General features: G+C 39.1%; 1 protein-coding gene across 3 annotated transcripts in view; it reads right to left on the bottom strand.

The window, feature by feature from the left end:
* The window catches only part of DLGAP2 (DLG associated protein 2), a 667,152-nt gene that overhangs the window by 347,942 nt on the left and 298,431 nt on the right, over window positions 1-20,779 (bottom strand). For all 3 annotated transcript variants that reach the window (XM_075923575.1, XM_075923576.1, XM_075923577.1), the window contains one exon: window positions 4,689-4,721. In XM_075923575.1, the coding sequence (XP_075779690.1) occupies window positions 4,689-4,721 (33 nt within the window). The remainder of the gene's footprint in view (window positions 1-4,688; window positions 4,722-20,779) is intronic.

Below are 20,779 nucleotides of genomic sequence, written 5' to 3'. Positions count from 1 at the left end.
GAAACACTAATTTTAACCAGAAACACAGCTCTCTAGGGAGAGGTAATTAGTGGTGTCTCCCAAGGGTCTGTACTAGGACCTGTGCTGTTTAACTTATCCATACTCTGAAAAAAATAAATAAATAGCGAGGTAGCAAATTTTGCAGACAATACAAAATTACTGAAGATATTTAAGTCCAAAGCAGAATGTGAAGAGCTAACAAAGGTCTCTTACAAAACTGGGAGATAAGCAACAAAATGTCAGATGAAATTCAGTGTTCATAAATGCAAAGAAATTCACATTACAAAATGTGATCCAAACTATACATACAAAGTTATGTCTATTGCCACTTAGGAAAAATCTCAGGCTCCTGGGTAGTTCTGACAGTTCTAGATATTTTAGATATTGTATGGCAAGTTATCCAAAACTCAACAATATTGCTGATTTTGATTACAAACATTCAAAATTTATTTTCTTTCATTTTAAAAAAATCCTAACAAATCAGTATTTCTCATTGTTTTTTCCCAAGGTGGGCTGGTTAAAAGACATTAATACATAGAAATTAGAATATTTTTCTTCCCAGGAAAAAGCTTTTGATCAGGTCAACACTTGACCCCACAATGTGAAGGTATTTATCGTCAAGCCTTCATGAAACTCCTTTTTTTTTTTTTTTTGCTAAAATGTGGTTTTTAACATAACTTTGTTTCTCTTTAGAGAAGAATCGGGGGCAGAATTACTGGACACTGGCAAGGTGAGACGGGGGCATCTCCACATTCCCAGAAGGGCAGTTCTGGAGCTAGACTCATCCTTCAGTACTGCCCAGACAGCATAGCCCAGTACACTGGATTTCCAGGTTCATGGTTCTAGCCGCTGACACTACTGTGTCACTGGGACCCAGAGCAGTTGCCATCTTCCCTGCCACCCCATGTCAGCAGGCCTGAGACAAATACAACAATCCAGGTATGTTCTTTGTTTCTAAATGTAAATCTGTGGCAACACAAATAACTCTCCTTTCACTGTTAAAATTTATCCAATTACTTAGAAATGTTCATGGTCAGAACAGCTGCTCAAAGACATTGTTTATTCTCTGACATGAATTAAAAAAAAATCATGCAGCGTTTTCTCTGATTTTGCAGAAATAATGCAATAAAATGTAAGCTTCTGTATGCTAATACAACTTTGCACATGCACCCCCATAATATTTTCTGAGGAGACACCCTTGAATTAATGGTGAAATTAAGAAAACAAGACAACTAACCCTGATTAGCTGACTCACCACTGAGGCTCAACTGTCTTGTCCAAATTCACACACAGTGTGCAGAGGGAGAAAGAAACCTAATCTGGGCTTAACTCCTACTGATTTAACTAAATAAATATCAATGGGTCTGACTCAGATCCTCAAAAGCAATTTAAGTCCTAAATTTTTGCCTTTCCTCTCAAAAGTGTTACTATCAGAGATCCACATGATCTAATTAAAAACCAAAATTCTCAAGATTATAGGAATTGTCAAACCAGACCAAACCAAAGGTCTGTAGGCCATTATCCTGCTTCTGACTACAGCCAGTACCAAATGCTTCAGAGAAAGGGGCGAGGAAATGGATAATTATGGGATAATCTGCTTATACAACGTTTTTCCTAAGTCATTCAATTATGCACTAATGCCTAAGAATTTATGTACCTAACACATTTGTTTTTCTTTAATCCTTTCTAAAGTAGCCATGGACATTCTCACTATTCATAGAAGCATACAGTGCTTTTAAAACCCTCTGTAACTATTCTTTTCAAATGTATCCTGTGGCAATGAGTTCCACAGGCCAATTGAGCATTACGCAAATGGTATTTCCTTTTATTAGTTTTAAATTTGTAATTCATTTATCATCCTCTTGACTTGATATAAGTACTGATAACTGAAAATTTTTATTCTTTTGCGCTTGTTACATTTCCTCATTTGTGTCTCCTTTAGAATAAAGGGTCCTAGACTTTTCAATTTCTTTTCATGACACTTTTTTCTCCATGCACCTGAAGTATTAATCTTCTGTTTTTACATCCCTTCTATTTCTGCTATGTTATCTTTGAGATGGAATAATCACCAGATTATCTAGACTGATCTACAGCCCACTAAACCCCACCCATTTACTCCCACATTAAGCCCAATAATCTGAATCAGTCTAAACTATCATATCCTTCTGGAGACTAAGGCTAAGAATATAAGACTCCAAAGTGCATTATTATATGGCACAGGTAGAGACCAAGAGGGAATGCGGAACACCAATTCCTATGACCCTTGTAACCAATAGGTAGAGAGATACCATGAATCCCACAGTAGGGCCAGGATCATATACACAGCCTCTAACATTCCTCTCAAATATATTGTATATTACTTCTCTTTTTCCCCAATCCCTCCTCACATCTCAATCTTTTCCATAAACACCAGATGTAGAAGTATAAAATAAGTTCGTGGCCAATTTCATTGTTCACTTTCAGTGTAATAAAGGCAAGCCCTTAAGTAAACATCTTCTCCCTGATGTGTGTTCTGTAACATGAAACACTATGAGTAGGTTGTTCTTGCTCTAATCAAAGTCTTCATCCTTCTATTTCTCTGGCAGAGTTTACAACAGCTTAGTATGTTATTGCACTTCTTCTGTCCCTAGTTCTGAAGCCAATTGTGCATAGCTTGGCAAATTAACACGTACTCCCTGTCCCTGGATGTGGATGTTCAGATTAAAAAAAAATCTAATCAAAATATGACCTCTGGGGATATGTAAATATGTATGTATTCCTTAATCTTACTGAAGTACAAGAGTGTGTATGTTTGTGTGTGTGTTTGGAAGTAGTCCTGATAAACTTCTGAAGGGAAGGTTTTAAAGAATAATTTAAAGAAACAAATGTTATTCCAAATTATTGACCATGGATAATGTTCCAATGTACCATTCATTTAAGATCAGATACCATAGGCCTTAGAGGAGTTAAAATGTTCATATATTAATTCAAAAATATCAGTTCTGAGGGCACAAGATTAGACAATGATGAACATGTCCTCTCTCATCAGCTGATTATATAAACAAATCACTATTAGTAGTAATGTAATTAGTAATGTAATAATGTCATCTTTTTAAATTTTTATTATGGCTAGGGACCTCAAAAGCAGGAAGTGGCTCAGGGCCTCTCTGGACTTCTGACAGGGCCTAGTCAAGCGTATATTTTAAAAACTGTAGCTAAGATTTGGCAATTAGCATAGCAGCAGCACTACAGTACTAAACTCTGGTGCACCAGAGGAAATTCCCAAGTTTGTTTTTGACCGAATAATCAGATGAATACCAAAGTAATACAAGTTCCACCAACAATATATACACACACACCATTTTCTAGATTTTTTTAAAACACAAAAGTGAAAGGTTTTGTTAAAAAAAGTCTGAACTCTTGTCATTCGCTTTTAAGAACATGAATTGCTGAATTTAAATTTGCAAAACTGGAAAAATCAGTTTTAGCATGTATAACAACAGAATTAATCCAACACACAAATTTACCATGAGATAGTAAATTCGTCAATGTATCACATAAGGCCACTGAGCATCTGTTTTATGTTTTTCCTTTATAAACAAGTAGGCCATATAAAGAACATAGAAAAGCACTGCAACTAGTACTGTAGCGTGTTGGTAAAAAGAATGGAAAACATCAAAACAAACCTCTCAAAACTGTTAATAAATCAATGCAAGCAGATGAAAAATGTTCTTATGAACTGAATTGTTTCATTAGTCACAAAGGCTCAAGACTTATCACGTCAGATACCATCTTTAGTTCTTTTGAATGCATTTGTTAGCTTCTCCTCCTCTTAGCACAAATATAGAAAGATTTATTTTGTTTTTTAGAAATTATTCTGAGTATATAAGTAAAGAACAATTAAGATGACAGAGCATAAGCAAGCTTTTGAGTTTTGTAAAATGACTAAAAATGGCTCCGTCATAGCCGGTAATTTTGGATTGCTTTTGATAGATAGTTTCCAGATGGCTGTGTTAGAAGACAATTTTCTTTAATAACAATAAGAGCAATAGAATGCCAGGTTTTGCTCCAATAATGGACTATCTCCTTCAAAAAGTAAAAACCTCAGGTTCACCTCACTGCTTAGTTAGGTAAATCCTGGTCTTACCTGTGTGTTTATCTTTCACTGAAAAAAATCATTGGTGCATACATTTGCATTAATATTATTGCATAATTATCCTTGTTTCAGAAGCAGTATTTATTTACTTCATCTGTTAAAATAAAGCCTCTCTTAGTACTCTGAGTTACAGTAAACATGAAAATGTGACCCTTTGCAGATTAATTCATTTTCATTCATATTTATGCAATGTCTTTTTTCCCCCAAAATGATGTCTTCAAGTGTCTCATGATTGTATCGTATGTCAAATTATACTGGCAAACACTCAAACTGAATAAAAAGCTAGTATTTCCATTTTTACTGTAATGGAATATTTGTCCTATAAGGTAATTTCCTTCTGCCTGGAGCATGTATTGTGCTTTACTTGGTTTAATTTGATTCATTTCGGTATCTAGCACAGCAAAGTGTGTGTTACTTGTGTTAGCATCATTTCCAATACCATGTTCAGTCTACTGTTTCCCATATAAATGAAGTAACAGATTAAACAGATCGCTGAGTCAAGTCTGTGTACCAACAGCTTTGAAAATGATAAAGAATATAGAAGCACACTCACCTTCAGGCTCACCACAGAGTGTACACTGTGACTCTGAAAAGAAAAAAAAGGAAGGTAGTTAAATTCTGCTCATATTTGAGATCAGTGAGCCCAGAGGTACAAAATCACATAAATGCAACCCAAACTAGCAGTACTCAAACTGTTCAGAAATGAGAAGTAGACATACTGGGTCAGACCAATGGTCCATTTAGCACAGTGTCCTCTCTTCTGACAGTAGCCACATGCCACATGATTCAGAGGGAATGAACAGAACAGGGAAATTATCAAGTGATCCATGAGCTGTCATCTAGTCCCAGCACCTAGAAGTCAGAGGCTTTAGGGATACCCAGGCACAGTGTTACATCACTGATCACCTTGGCTAATAATTATTGATTGACTTATCCTCCATAAACGTACCTAATTTTTTTATATGCTGTTATACTTTTGGTCTTAGCAACATCCAGCGGCCACAAGTTCCTCAGTTTAACTGGTTGTTGTGTGAAGACACACTTCCTTTTGTTTGTTTTAAACCCACCACCTATGAATTTCATTGGGTGGTCCCTGAGTCTTGTGTTCTGTGAAAGAGTAAACAATATTTTTTTAGTCACTTTCTCCATGCCATTGACATCTCCCTTTGCTTATCTCTTTTCAAAGGTGAATGGTCACAGTTTTTTAACGTCTCCTCATATGAAAGCTGTTCTTGAGTTTTAATCATTTTTGTTGCCCTTCTCTGCACCTTTGTCATTTTTATGGAACTTTTTTGAGGATCTGATAACCTTGAGGAGCTTCATGTAGAGCCCAAGGTGCAGCCATATTATGGATTTATATAGTGACACTATTATATTTACTACTTTACTATAATCACCCTTTCTCAATGATTTTTAACATTGACTGCTGTTGTATACTGAGCAGATGTTCTCTGAAAATCACCCATGAGACCAAGATCTCTTTATTGAGTGGTAACAGCACATTGAGGCCCTATTATTTTGTATGTATAGTTGGGATATTTTCAAATGTGCATTACTTTGCATTTATCAACAATGAATTTCATCTGCCATTCCGCTGTCACCCAGTTTTCTGAGATCCCTTTGTTAATTCTCTGCAGTCTGCTTTGGACTTAATGACAAATTTTGTGTTATCTGCAAACTGTGCCCACTCACTATTTACCCCCTTTCCCAAATCATTTATGACAGTGGTTCCCAACCTGGTGGTCCTCAATGGTATTGCAGAGGGTCCGTGGACAGTTTAAAAATAAGGATTGGGCCCATCACGGTGGGCCCAATCCTTACTTTCCCTTTCTTTATCTCTCTGTACTTTTCCTTTTTTTTTTCTCCCCCAGGGAGTGGGGTCCATGAAATTTTAATAGATCAAAAAGGGGTCAATATGTTCAAAAACATTGGGAACCACTCCTTTGTGATAATGCTGAACAGCAGTGGTTCCAGTACAGATCTCTGGGGGACACTGCTTTTTATCTTAGTTTATTCTGAAGACTGACCACATCTTCCTACTCTCGGTTCCCTCTCTTTTACTAAGTTAGGGTATGTCTACACTACCCTCCTAATTCGAACTAGGAGGGTAATGTAGGCAAACCGCACTTGCAAATGAAGCCCAGGAATTGAATTTCCCGGGCTTCATTTGCATAAGCCGGGTGCCGCCATTTTTAAATCCCGGCTAGTTCGAACCCCGTGCAGCGCGGCTACACGCGGCACGGAGTAGCTAGTTCGGATTAGGCTTCTAATCCAAACTAGCTGTACTCCTCGTGGAATGAGGAGTACAGCTAGTTCGGATTAGGAAGCCTAATCCAAACTAGCTAGTCCGTGCCGCGTGTAGCCGCGCGGCAGGGGTTCGAACTAGCCGGGATTTAAAAATGGCGGCGCCCGGCTTATGCAAATGAAGCCCGGGAAATTCAAATCCCGGGCTTCATTTGCAAGTGCGGTATGCCTACATTACCCCGCTAGTTCGAACTAGCGGGGTAGTGTAGACATACCCTTACTGATTTGTGAGAACTTTCCCTTATATCCCTTGACTGATTACTTTTGCTTAAGGACGTTTGGTGAGGGACTTTGTCAAAGCCTTTCTGAAGTCCAAGTACACTATATACACTGGATCACCTTTGTCAACATGTTTGTTGAGTCCATTCAAATAATTCCAATAGAATGTAAAGTGAAACCATGCTTTACAAAAGCCATGTTGACTCTTCTCCATCAAGTTTTCTTCCTCTATATGTCTGATAATTCTGTTTTTACTACAGTTTCAGTCTATTTGCCTGGATCTAAAGTTGGATTTTCAAGCCTGTAATTGTTTGGATCGTCTCTGAAGTCTTCTTAAAAATTGTAGTCACATTAACTATCCCCCAACCATCTAGTACAGAAGCTGATTTAAGGTATAAGTTACATATCACAGATAGCAGTTCTGAAGTTTCATATCTGAATTCCTTCAGAACTCTTGGGTGAATACCATCTGGTCATGACAATTTATTAGTGTTTAATTTGATCCATTTGATCCAAAACCTCCTGTACCAAATCTCAAACTAGGACAGTTCTTCAGATTTGTCACATTAAAAAAATGGCTCAGATGTAAATCTCCATCACATCTTCTGCAGTAAAAACTAAAGAATTAATTTAACTTCTCTGCAACATCCTTTTCTACCTTGAGTGATCTTTTTTGCACCTCAATCATCCACTGACTGCTTCTGATGTACTCAAACATATATTTGCTGCTAGAACTTGAGCAACTAGTAAAAGACTTATACCTTATTATTCTTTTACACTTGAGTTGCTAGAGTTTATGTTCATTTCTACTTTCCTCAAAAAAATATGTATGATTTCCAATTTTTAGACATTTAGCCTTTAACCACATGTTTTGCTCTGTTTATCCATGGTGGCATTTTTGATCCTCTTCTGTTTTTTGGTTGTTGGGTTTTTTTTTTAATTTGGGGTATACATTTAATTTTAGCCTCTATTATGATGTCAAAACACTTTTCCATGAAGCTTGAAGGCATTTCACTCTTGTGATTGTTCTTTTTGGTTTCCACTCAACTAACTTCCTCATTTTTCTGTTCATCACCTTAAATGCTACTGTGGTCAGTTTCTCGTATTACCCCTCACTAGATATTACATTTGATTACATTATGGTCGCTATTATGAATCAGGTCATTATATTCACCTCCTTCACCAGATCCTGTGATCCATTTAGGATTAAATCAAGAACTGCCCGCCCCTTGTGGATTCCTGAATAGGTGCTCCACGAAGCAGTAAAGGGAAACCATGCCTCACCAAATGGTGTCTAGCAAGTTTATCTCTACATCCCATCTTGAGGTGACACGTATCCAGTCAAATGTGTGTACAGTTGAAATCCCAAATTATTACTGAGTTTTCTACTTTATAGCTTCTCTAACCACAATTATCATCAGGTGTTGATAATACAGTTTGGACCTCCTTGGTCCAGCACCCTCAGGATCTTTGGATCACAAAGAAGGGAATTTGCCAGACCAGGAGAGGTCCCGTGCCAAAGTCCACTCAGCTTGCAGCCCCTGGCTCATTCCTTTCCAAATGGGCTGCCTGCTGACAGTCCCCAGCCCCTGCCGGGTTGACCTGCTCTAACCCTGCTGCTGGCTGGGCTGCTGTGGCCCTAGCCCTGCTTCCGGGTGGCAGGCAGCTCTGGTTCTACTGCTGCCTGAGCAGCAGTGGCAGTGACCCCACTATCAAGGCTTCGGTTCTGATGGCAGGCTGCTGTGGCCCCAGCCAAGCTTTCCTTGCCAGGTCGCTGCAACCTTGGGCCTACACTGTCTAAGCAATGCACAGCCCTGGCCCCCAGTCCTGATGCGTGGCGGTACACAACCTCAACAGGCTGGAGTGGCACTGGCTGGGCTTTCTCTGCCAGGCTGCACCAGTCCCACGGCTGATTGGGCTGCCATGGCTTGGTCAGGCTGCAGTGGCTCTGACCTCACTACCCCCAGCCCTCAAAGCTCCCACCCCTGCCAGGTTCCCAGCTCCTGGTCCTTCTGCCCTGGGACTCTCTTGTCCAAGAACATGCATGGTTCTTCCAGACTACGGATGTTGCCGGACCAGAGAGTCATGGTTAAGGGAGACGCAACCTGTATATTCTTATTGCTATATCCTTATTATTCAAGCATGACATTTCTATCTATAGAAATTCTGTGTTACAATTTGACTCATTTAATACTTCTACTATTTTTGACTCTGCCACTCCTCCACTAGCACAACCTCTTCTGTAATTCCTATGTATTTTATACCCTGGTATTAGTGTGTCCCATTGATTATAATTGTTTCACCAAGTTTCTATTATCCCTATTACATCAATGCCATCATTTAATCCATTTCAGTGTTTAGATTTTTAACATTTGTATGCAAGTACTTACAAAATGTGCCACTTTTAAGTCAGCTGCCTCCATGTGATATAATTGAATTGGACTCTTTTGTTTGACTGTTTCCCTTCAGTTCCTACTTTACTTTATCAACTTCTGTTCTCTCTTCTTTATCAATAGGTTTCAATGCTTAATTAAACAATAGCAGATCTGATTCTCATGCATAGCCATGAAATCAAATGAAATCTAGTGGGGTGTAAGAGTATAACATAAAATATTTCACCCTTTAGAGTTTTGGATATGGAAACTGCATATAGAAATTCCATGGATCCTTTAAAATCTGAAAAAATCTCTCTTAACTGCATAATAATAATCAAGGAAAAGTTTACACTCTTTTCTCCCAGGTTTCCAAATTCTCTGGGTCAAGTACAAGATATTAGTGAACAACATTAGTAAATGGGCTATGCCCCTCCAAAAACCTTTCAATGATAAGCCCCTATTATCTGATTCTCTGGCCCTTAATACCTATCCCCTACACAGTGTTTGGCAAAGCATGTGAAACCCTCTAACGAATGAGCTCTGCTCCTCAGTAAGGAGGGGAATGCAAAAGATTTCTTCTCTCTGATGTCTTAGCTCTTTGGTATATGCACAAAGACATGGTGTTTCAGCTGATTTTTCACCCTTACATGGCAATGAAGGGCTACCTGGGATTTGTCTGTCTTTATGTGTGCTTTATAGAGCAAACAAAAAAATCTCTATGCACTTAAATACCACTGACTCTGGTGTGGTCTACTGTAACTATCTCAAAGTGTGGATAAATCTATAGTTTGGAACAAAAAAATGAAAAATAGCATCATCAGTTGAAATCACAAAAAGTAAATTACATCAATGGAATATAATGACAATTGAAGGTAGTCCATTAACATCTCCACTCCTAAATAGCAGAGTATAATTCAATAACCACAGTCAGAGACTCTGCTTATTTCTCAGATGAAACATGGCACCTCCAACAGCAGAAAGACTGCTAAAGCCATGCTGAGACAGAAGTTCAATATTGACTCACAGAGAATACAGTCATACACTGAATCATCATCCCAGAAGCATGTTTAAAAAAACTATCCACATATGTTGATAAGATTTAATCTTCAGATCTACATTTTTAGATTATGCCCCTTTAAAAAAAACCTCTGCTTGCCAAAATAATGTCACTCCATGTAAGTATTTTAAGACATTCTGCAAATAGATAAGAACAAGCTGCTTAGAGGCAACGTATACAGCATAGACTCAGCCATTCATGTGAGATTTCAAGTCTTCAAGCAAAAAAAAGTGAACCAATGCTTCTTAATACTAAAAGTTTAGCAACTAATGTACTCATCCTCTCAGTGGCAGGTGTCAAAGCCTTCATTATGCTTTATCTAGGTAGATGTTACTTAAATGAATAACAGCATTCCCCCAATCTCTCTGCTCCTACTCTTTTAAATTGTTTCCAGCAGAAGCACATGCAAGTGGTATGCATATTTTATTTTGCATTGGCAGTCACAACTTCTAAAATGTGAATAAAAATGTACTCTCTTAAATTGTCCAACAACATTATTTGTACTGGAGCAAAAAGGAACCTCAGAACTTTGGCCAAAATTCAATCCATGTATTTCCTTGTCTTTTTATTGACGTAACTCTCATAGGCCTTCCACTGCATTTTGCCCTTTTAGTTCCCGATCCCACAAACATCGAAGTCAAAAGGAGAAACTGCCCCGGGGCCTAGGAATTCAAAAGGGTCAGTGGGTCTGTCACATTATTGGATTTTAAGGGGAGCAGATAGATCACCGCTGCACCCACGGGGGGGGGGGGGAGGCGTGTTTGCCCCAAAGTCTGTACAAAGGGGTCCATGTGAGGTGTCAAACAAAAGCTTATGTTCTACTGATTCGATATATGCTATTCATGTACTTGTATGACTTCTACATATGAAGTTATGAATACACACTCTGTGCTGGAACTGTGAATGTTCTCTGCCTGAGACAGAGCAATGGGCCTGGACTGCCTGTTGTGAAGAAGGAATATCCAGTGAATGACTATGTTAATTAGCATGGCCCCAAGGACAATGGCTCTCAGAGTGGCCAATACACACCTGAGGAATCGTCTAGAGCCAGGGTATAATGGAAGCTGGCATGTGAAACACAGATAGGTCACTTGACTTGTGACCAGCTCCAGCTTGGGAGACATCAAGATTGAATATAAAATACCATGAGGTGGTCTCCATCTTGTCTTCAATCTTGCTTCTGATCTCAGATGCAGCCTTGCTAGGGACAGAGAGCTGGGAAGGATTGCTGATCCATCCTGACATAGGATGTATACCAGAGACTTTTAAGCTGGAAGTTTGTAACATCTCTGCTAAGAGCCTGCATCAAGACCTTGGTGATTGGTGTATTTAATGTATTCTCCTTAACAACCTTACTCTCAGCCTTTTCTTTCTTTTATTAATAAACCTTTAGATTTTAGATTCTAAAGGATTGGCTCAGCATGCTCTTGTGGGTAAGATCCAAAGTGTAAACTGACTGGGAACTGTGGCTGGTTCTTTGGGACTAGCAGGATCTGTTCAGGGTTGGTGAGATTAGGTTCTATAACCCCTCACCTGTGTGTAGGTCCAGGGCTGATTGTGGCATGGGGAGAGCTGGGTTGTCTGAGGGGTTTTGCTCGTGAGGCTTCCTGCTGTCCAGATTGGCAGCTGGAGCGCTCGGTTTGACTAGTTTGTGGCCATTTTGGGAAAGGTCTCTAGTCAAGGGCTGTAAGCAGCCCTGCTTTTGAGCAATTGTCCTGAGTGGACGCCCTCAGTGGTGGTCAGACCCAGCCCAGTCCGTCACAGGGTCCCAACCACTGCTAGTGCAGCAGTGGCAGCAGCCAGCACCCCAGGACCTTTAAATCAATTAAGCTTAAAAACAACTTAAATCAGGGGACACACAGTTGTTTCTGGATCATTGATGGGTGAACACCACAGTGATTTAAAGTAATAAACGAGGCAGCTCAATTTCTTTTCTTTAAAATCTTTCTTGAGGTTTCACTGAGGTGGGCAGGATGATTGTGTATAGATGCTTATATTGATTTCTGGGGAAGAACAGCCTCTGGCTCAGAACTTTTGGCTCTTTTGTGACACTGTGCATTCTACTAATTGCTATTCTGGTTTGTGGAATTTCACAGCATAACCAGTGTGTTGCTCTCATTAGTCCTCAAACTTTCTCAACACTGTCTTCCAAAAATCCTCCTTCACTAATGTCATCACCATTCACTGATTGAATGAGCATCCTCTATAACGCAGCATAGTGCCGTTTTGTTCATTTGGTCAATATTGCTACAAAACAGTTGTACCTCTGTAGCAGGATATCTACTCTCATAGCATGCATTGAAAAACATGGTTCAACTATCATGGCTGATACAAGGTAGAACTTTCCTTTTAAGTCCTCAGTAGACCTCACTGGCAATTCCTTCCCATGTTTGTTAGTTTCACGTCCTTGCTATAAGCAAGTCATGCACTTCCTTCATCACCTTTCAGCACACTAAAGACCAGGATGACTTTTATTTTGAAATTTTCAATAATTTCTCAATTATTGCCCTGCTGAGAATGAAAATCACTTGAATTGACTGGGATGTCTCTGTGTGGATTGGGAGGAAGCAGATTAAGTGAATATTAATGATTTATCAATGAGATTATGTTTTACCAGTTTCCCCCAATTCCAGCCAGCAACGTGGGAAGGCCAGGCCTCCTTAATCTTCTGCTTGGGTCATCCACGCTTATTTCAATAACAAAAATTAAAATAAGATGTGTTCTATGTGGATAAGAAAATGTTTGAGAAACTGTACGGAGGGCGTATTTTTTGTAGGAGAATGACTCATTCTAAGAGATCTCAGTGGTGGACTGTATGTTTGTGTAACCCACGTGCCCAATAGGGTGAGATCTCTTTAAGAAATCTATAGTGAGGGGGTAGAAGGGAGTTGTTTCTGGGTTACTGTTGCTAGGCAGATTTAGCACTCCACATTCAGATGCTTCTGGAATTGGGTGTGAGTTTTGGGTCTGCTCCAATGGGTTCCTTGTTGTAGAGATCAGACTACATGAGGGCAAGCAATCAGGGTAGCTGCTTTGCAGGCCAGGGAGCTGGGAGAAGCTGAGTCCAGGAGCAGAAAGCAGGTTGTTGACCCTAACTCAGAAGTATTTTGCAGTATGGGTTTCTAAGAGTCTATACGCTTAATTGAGTGATTGGTTAATCAGTTGGCTGACTGGCTAACAGTGACTTAAACAGAGAAAGACTCTGCATGTGTTCTAACTGAAGTTTCCAACAAGCAAGAAGAAAGATGTTTTAGATACAGCAGACTGTATAGACTTGATGATCAAAGACTCTGAGACTTGTATTAACTCAGCCTAAGCTTTGGGAACTCTCAGTTTCTTCTCACTGTGTTTCTGTGGGGAGTGAACTATTCAGATTTTAAGTTGCTTTCTTTATTTATATTTATGTATAACTGTGAAGATAATGTCTGTGGATTATAAAACAACCATGTTATGCTGTCAGTATTAGATTTGTTTCTTTATCACATGATTTTATAAAGCTGTTTAATTAAATTCATTTCTTCAGTTCCTTTTGGGACTTGAATATGGGGAGGTTGACCTTGTGCAAACTTTGCTGAAAATCCTTAGAGAATGAACTCTGGGTCTCCAGCTACTTTTCTAAGGGAGTTGGCATTTTATAATTTTTAAGCACTGGAGGAGGGCAATAAAGTGGATGCTAGCCCATCCAAAGGTTACATTTGAACATCCAGTAATACTACAGGAAACTGCCACCTTACAACAGCCCAAGTTGCGACCCTCTGCACTTACAGCCATTTTTTTAAATCCAAAAAACCCCAACTTATGTCCTCAACCTGCCTTTACAATGGCGAACGGCACCTATTGTAAATGCGGGTTCGAGTTACAATGCCCCTGACTTGTGACGCTATCCCAGGAACCAATCGCATCGCAAGTCGGGGGCAGCCTGTATTGTATGGTTTCCATGGATATCGCAATTGAGAAAACCCTTGAAGGCCACACTGGCTTTCCTGGTATGCATGGCATGACATAATGTATCTGTATACTACCTATTAGATTATGAAAGATGTTTTATTTGGTACTTGCAATGTTACGTCCTCTAAAAATGGGTGCACTACGTTTCCAACCTTCACACAGAAACACACATTATGGATGTGTGTACATACTTATGTGTCCCACACATCTGGTGGGTGCGGTGAACTGACCCATCGAGTGGAACCAAAATCATTCTCCCTTGTCAGTGGTCTCAGTGCCTCCAGATTACATACTTCCCTCTCCTGAGGAAACATGTCCAAAACTTCTGAGATCTTCTCAGCAGTTCATGCCGGATGAGCCCCCACTTGTAACAGCAGCAGACCCCAGTCATCTGTGGGCGGAATCAAACCTGGGGCTTTTGTAGCTCAGTTCTTGAGCCTCTACCATATGAACTAAAAGCCAGCTGCTTATTAGCAAACAATGTAGAGCAGACTCCCTATTCTCTTTGTAAGTGGTCTGGATGCCACTAGACGAGACAGTAGATCACAGCCAGCAGATATGTGGATTACACTTACACATTCTAACCAAAGGCTCAAAATCTCATTAAAAAGTTACTTTAAAAAGTCTTTCAACTTTTCTCAGCAAGATCTTATTTCTGGGAAGGGAAGGGTTCTCTGGTCAGTGAACCCATATAGATATATATTTTGGCATTCTCTCTCCTCTTGTTCTATTTGCTCTCAATTCTGTGAGCACTCACATGTGAGTTTCCTGATTACAGAAAGTATTTGCGACAGGGTTAACCCAGGATTCCTAACAAGTCACTTTTGGGTCTCTGGTCAGGTGCAAAAGACAAAAAAGGTTTTAATTTGGCCATTACCCCTTCAAGCATGGTACTATCTGCAGAAGTCATGCAACAAACAGTAAGTCACTTGTAGCAATTCACATCAATAGTCCAACACCAAACCTACTTTCTCCCAAAAAGTTCTATCAGGCACTAGTTTCTGGCCCTAGAAGGCTCTCTCTCAGATAATGGGAGCTGAAGGACTGCTCTCCCTCCCAGATAGCTCCCAATTCAGCTGGACCCTTCCCATTTCACCCTCCTCACTAAATCTAATATCTGTTCTACATATAGCAGGGTGGGGCTGATTAAGCCCATAGCGGATGGTTAATACTTTCCGATGAAGGTTTTGCATACCATTACAGTATTATATGAAATATTATAGTATTGTGTTATCCAGCACTTTAATATCCGGAAAACTCAGCATCTGCCATAGATTCCTTCCTCAGTTAACTAGAAAAATTCTGATAGCCATCCGGCCCCATTTTTTTACATTTTCAAGTGCTTACAGAAGTCAAGTTTGTACACTTGCAGCAGTAAAGTATGTTCATGTTGTGCTTCTGCATATAATATTATTACTGGATATTAACTAACCCATCCTGGAACTATGGCTAGCATATAGTGAAAAATTCATGAACCATCAATGTCAAGCTCGAGTAACCGGCATATTTGATTAATCGGCAATCCCCATTCCCCATGAATACCAGACAAAAAAGCTTGTATTCTATACACTATGTCTACTTGGGGAGTTGTAGGAGGTTTACCCTGCTGATGCTGGCCCTTTCACTGGGTTCACAATATATATATAGATATCCAGATACGGATTAGTACTTTATTTGTCTTTCCTCTCTTGACATCATATTTTCAATTCAGACTTTTTTACTGCCTTAGTATACTGCTGGAGACACATGGCTAATTAAGCACCTCTCAATCTTGTAAACACTTAATGTGAGCAACTTCTGTTACACTACTAGAAAGCACTTTAAAGCCATGAACTAATCATAACTATTAGTAGTCTATCTTCATACTGTGTAAAAGGACTAAGTATTACTTTTTGAATAAGCATGAAGTAGATATCTAACATTTTTTCCCCTTCATACTGACTTTAATTTCTCTTTGTTTTGACATCAAAAGAAATAATAAAAAAATAAGAACAGCTGCATCATGAAAAGCAAAACCCAGCATTGTATTTATCTCTATATTTTAGTGTAATATTTTCCAAAGGAAAATATGCCAAAAATGGTCAAATATTACTGTTTGTGAAACAGAACATTCTTATGTTACACATAGCACACACATGCCACAATTATGATTCATTATGCCATAAACTGAACTCAGCCAGCCAAATCCAACCCTGGTGTAATTTCACTCAAGTAAATCATTAGTCTAAGTTTGGCTTAGTCACTAGTTATTTACCTAATTAATTTTTCACAGTCTGAATATTTTAATTAATGTATACATAATACAGAATATTTTTTCTTAACCCTTTGATTTTATATTAAACAACACAGTTTTCTCTCTTTAATTTGATCAGTGAAGTCAATAGGCTTTAATGTGAAATATAAATAGTTCCAGAGTTATAGATTTTAAGGTTTATTGATTTTAATCTAGTTTGACTTTCATTACAAGAAAGGTCACAGGAAATCTCCCAATAATTTCTGCATCGGGTCCACAACTTCTAGTTGGGCAACAATACATATTTTAGAAAGATCTCCTGGTACTACCCAACTCTGCAGGTCACGGATTTGAATTAAAGAAGCTAAAAAAATAAAGTATTATTGTACTGTAATGTATGCGTCACCCTGATAAAGTAGTGAGTTCATGGATTTTGAAAATACACCAATTTAGAAAACAGCAAAAATCCATAAGTTTAGTTATAATAGTTCTCAACATCATTCCTATTGATAATTAAAAGCTATACAAGAAGAGTGGAGATTCTTTCTGTTATGGATTGAAATGTATAGTTGGCCTCTCAGGCTCTGTCTAGACAGCGGAACTATTTCAAGATACCAGAAGTATCCTGAAATAGCAATTCCATGTCTTTAAAGGTGCCCATTATTTCAAAATATATTTCTAAATAATGGGCATGCTATTCTGGCATCCCTGTAACCCTCATTAAGGGTTAAGGGAGTTGTTGCAATAGTGCTTTATTTTGAAATAACCTTTAAATAAGCTACGCAATTTGCTGTGTAGATGTACTCTCAGTGAAATATAGTTGTGTTTGTTTGAACATAAAACTTTGGAATGAAAAAGATCAAGTAGGAATCCCAGTGAACTTTTAAAATAAATTCTAACATTAGCATTTAAATACTTTACATTTTCATGACACTGACATCAGTGGTGCTGCACCTATTTGAAATACTATTGCATTACCATCAATATGTGTTTACCGTGATGTCACTGAAATAGAATTTACAGTTACTGTATTTCTCTTTAACTGGCATAGAAAGAAAGCATCCGTATATCATATTGGAATTTAGTGAAGCTAGTAGATGAGGCAAAATCTGGGGCTGCTCTGAGAGACCAACAGCTATTTTGAGGATTTTGATCCAATATTTGTATCTAAAAAGAACTCTGAACGGTGTCCATGAAAGCTGATTGTATTATGAATTGTGTTTAATTCTCTAGATAGATAGATAGATAGATAGATAGATAGATAGATAGATAGATAGATAGATCCTTGTTTTAACAACTACCCCTCTATTCTTTATCTGTACCTTTCTCACCTTGTTGATTTTTCACCGCAGCACAGTGCCATCAGCTGAAATGCAAATGTGACAGACCTATGGAATAAATCTAAAAGACACTGTAGTGTCTCCCGGCTCTGCCTCACAGCTACCATGTTTGATTCACTCCAAAGAGAGAGCAAATCCTGACAGCTTTCCAGTTCAAAATGGGTAGATGAGCATTACCTGCCCTCACGTATCCATTACACTAAGAAAAGTCTTCCCAAACACATATCAGTAGACAGAATTTTTGAACTAAAAAAATATATATATTTAGGGATCATATAAGTGAAATGCTGCAAGTACAGAACACAATATGACTACATCTACACTACAGAGTTTTTGCGCAAAAATGGCCGTTTTGCGCAAAAACTTGAGCATCTATACCTCAAGCGTGTTTCTGTGCAAGAAAATTTACAGTGAATTGATAGAACAGAGGGGTTTTTGCGGTATAGGCATTCCTCTTTCTACAAGTAATAACTCCGGGTATGTCTACACTACCCTCCTAGTTCGAACTAGGAGGGTAATGTATGCATACCGCACTTGCTAATGAAGCCCGGGATTTGAATTTCCCGGGCTTCATTAGCATAAGCGGGGAGCCGCCATTTTTAAATCCCCGCTGCTTCGAACCCCGTGCAGCGCGGCTACACGGGGCTCGAACTAGGTAGTTCGGACTAGGGTGCCTATTCCAAACTACCGGTACACCTCGTTTCACGAGGAGTAACGGTAGTTCGGAATAGGAACCTAGTGTGAACTACCTAGTTTGAGCCCCGTGTAGCCGCGCTGCACGGGGTTCGAAGCAGCGGGGATTTAAAAATGGCGGCTCCCCGCTTATGCTAATGAAGCCCGGGAAATTCAAATCCCGGGCTTCATTAGCAAGTGCGGTATGCATACATTACCCCGCTAGTTCGAACTAGCGGGGTAGTGTAGACATACCCTCCTTTTATGCAAGAGTTATTGCGCAAAAAGGTGTGTGTGGACTGGCAGCAGGGTTTTTTTGAGCAAAAACAGCCTATCGAAAGCAGCACAGGGGCCCTGGTGGCCATTCTGTTAATGGCAATCAGAGCTTTCTTGCAAGATAGTGTCCAGGCAGTCTGGATGCTCTCTTGCGCAAAAGCACATCGCTTTTCCAATGCAGTGTGGACGCAAGAAGCCTGCAGTGTAAATGTAGCCTATGACTGCAGAGGTGACTCATGACACAAAGTTTCACCAGAGTCAGGACTCCGTCCTAATTTTGCAGTAAGGTCACTATGAGTCTGATCCAAGGCCCACTGAAGTCAGTGGAAAGGCTTTCAGTTTATCTCCCTGAAGTGGCAAGAATACTGTGTCAGTCTCACTTCCTAATACTATTTCTTATGGATTTTGAGTGTTGTCATATTGCAATAGTGCAAGCAAAATAATCAGACTCCAGAGAATATACTAGGGCTTAAATAGGAATTTGGCTTATTGCCAGGCACAGTCATAGAAGAGCCAAATTGGAACAGATTCAAATAAGTTATGTGGTCAAATAAATAATTAGCAATAATATTTCAATTTTAAAAGACTGTTTCTGAAAAGCACTTCACTAACATTTAAATGTAACAGCCAACCAACAAAGCATCACAAAAGCTGTAAAGAACACCTGAACTGTTTAGAGTCATTGTGACTGTAAGCCAACAAATGCATTTCATCCCTGTGGGCCTATCTCTGCAAACACTTATTACTTTCTTCCATGAATGATGCTAGTCTAACTCTGACACTCTTCTCTCTTCATTGAGAGTACACTTATAACGTTTGCATATTTTATAAAAGTGGGAGGTATTTCAAGTGCTTTGGAGGATAGGATTAAAATTCAAAATTTTCTGGAGAAATGGTCTGAAGCAAACAGAACACAATACAGTAAGGACAAAATACAAAAGTTCTCCATTTAGGAAGGAACAATAAATTGCAAACATACAAAATAGTAAAAGATAACATGTAGAAAGGAATCTGGGGAGTCATAGTGGATCACAAACTAAATAGAAGTCAGTTTAACACTTAAAAAAAACAAATACCTCACAACATTCTGGGTTATCTTATCAGAAGTGTTGTAAACAAAACACAAGAAGTAATTCTCTACTCCGTGCTGATTAGGCCTCAGCTGGAGGATTGTGCCCAAATCCGGTCACCACATGTTAGAAGAGATATGGACAAAATGGAGAAAGTTCAAAGAAGAGCAACACAAATAATGGTAGATCTAGAGAAGAAGGCCTACAAGAGAAGACTGGAAAAATAGTTTGGTTTGGAGGACAGAGGACATAACAGTTTTCAAGTACATAAAAGCTTGTTACAAGGAGAGAAGTAAATTGCTCTTGTTAACTTCTGATAGGACATGAAGCAATGGGCTTAAATTGCAGTAAGTATGACTTAGGAAAAACTTCTTGTCAGTATAGCTAAGCACTGGAATAAATTTCCTAGGGAAACTATGGAGTCTCTGTAATTGAAAAAGAGCAGGTTAGATAAAAATGTGTCAGGATTGGAGATAACACTAAGTCTTGCTATGAAGGTGGCAGGGTGGACTAGCTGATCTCTCTGGGTCCCATCCAGGTCTGTGATTCAGTAACACTGCTCACTACAGTGCAAGCTCTACATGCTTAAGGATGAGTGTTAAAAAAAACAAAACAAAAAACAAATACCCACAACAAACATGGTCAACAGCAGAAGAGAAAAGGAAAAATCTATTACCTATATTAGAGAAGCAACTTCTTATAGATGCCACCTTCCCTTTTTCTGCTCACTTTGTACTGTCAGTTCTGCTTATCTTTATCCAGGGAACGCATCTGCTCTTCCAACGTTTTTGTCAGAAGAGCAGATGCGCTCTTTTGGAAGCCCTGTCTTCCTCATTCGATGAGGAAGAAGGGCTCTTCCAAAAGAGGAGGGTTTTCCAAAATTTGGCCCAGTGTAGACAGGCCAAATTTCAGAAAAGCCTCTTCCGACAAAACTATCGGAAAAAAGTTCGTAAATTGTGGAGTGCAACTTTGTGTACCTTTTTCCAATAAAAGACTGTAGTCTAGATGTAGCCTTATTGTCTGCTTCATCTTCAGTTTGGTTTTGCTGCTTTTAGCTATTAAAAATTGTGCATGTTCTTCTGCATACAGAATCCTTCTCCTACCCTGCAGAGGGCTTTCATGCTAGTTCATGAGACTGTAGGCGTAACTA

This window comes from Pelodiscus sinensis, chromosome 3, assembly GCF_049634645.1.
Source record: "Pelodiscus sinensis isolate JC-2024 chromosome 3, ASM4963464v1, whole genome shotgun sequence".
Classification (NCBI taxonomy): domain Eukaryota; kingdom Metazoa; phylum Chordata; order Testudines; family Trionychidae; genus Pelodiscus; species Pelodiscus sinensis.
Note: the sequence above shows the minus strand (reverse complement) of the source record. Positions and strands in the feature narration are given on the sequence as shown.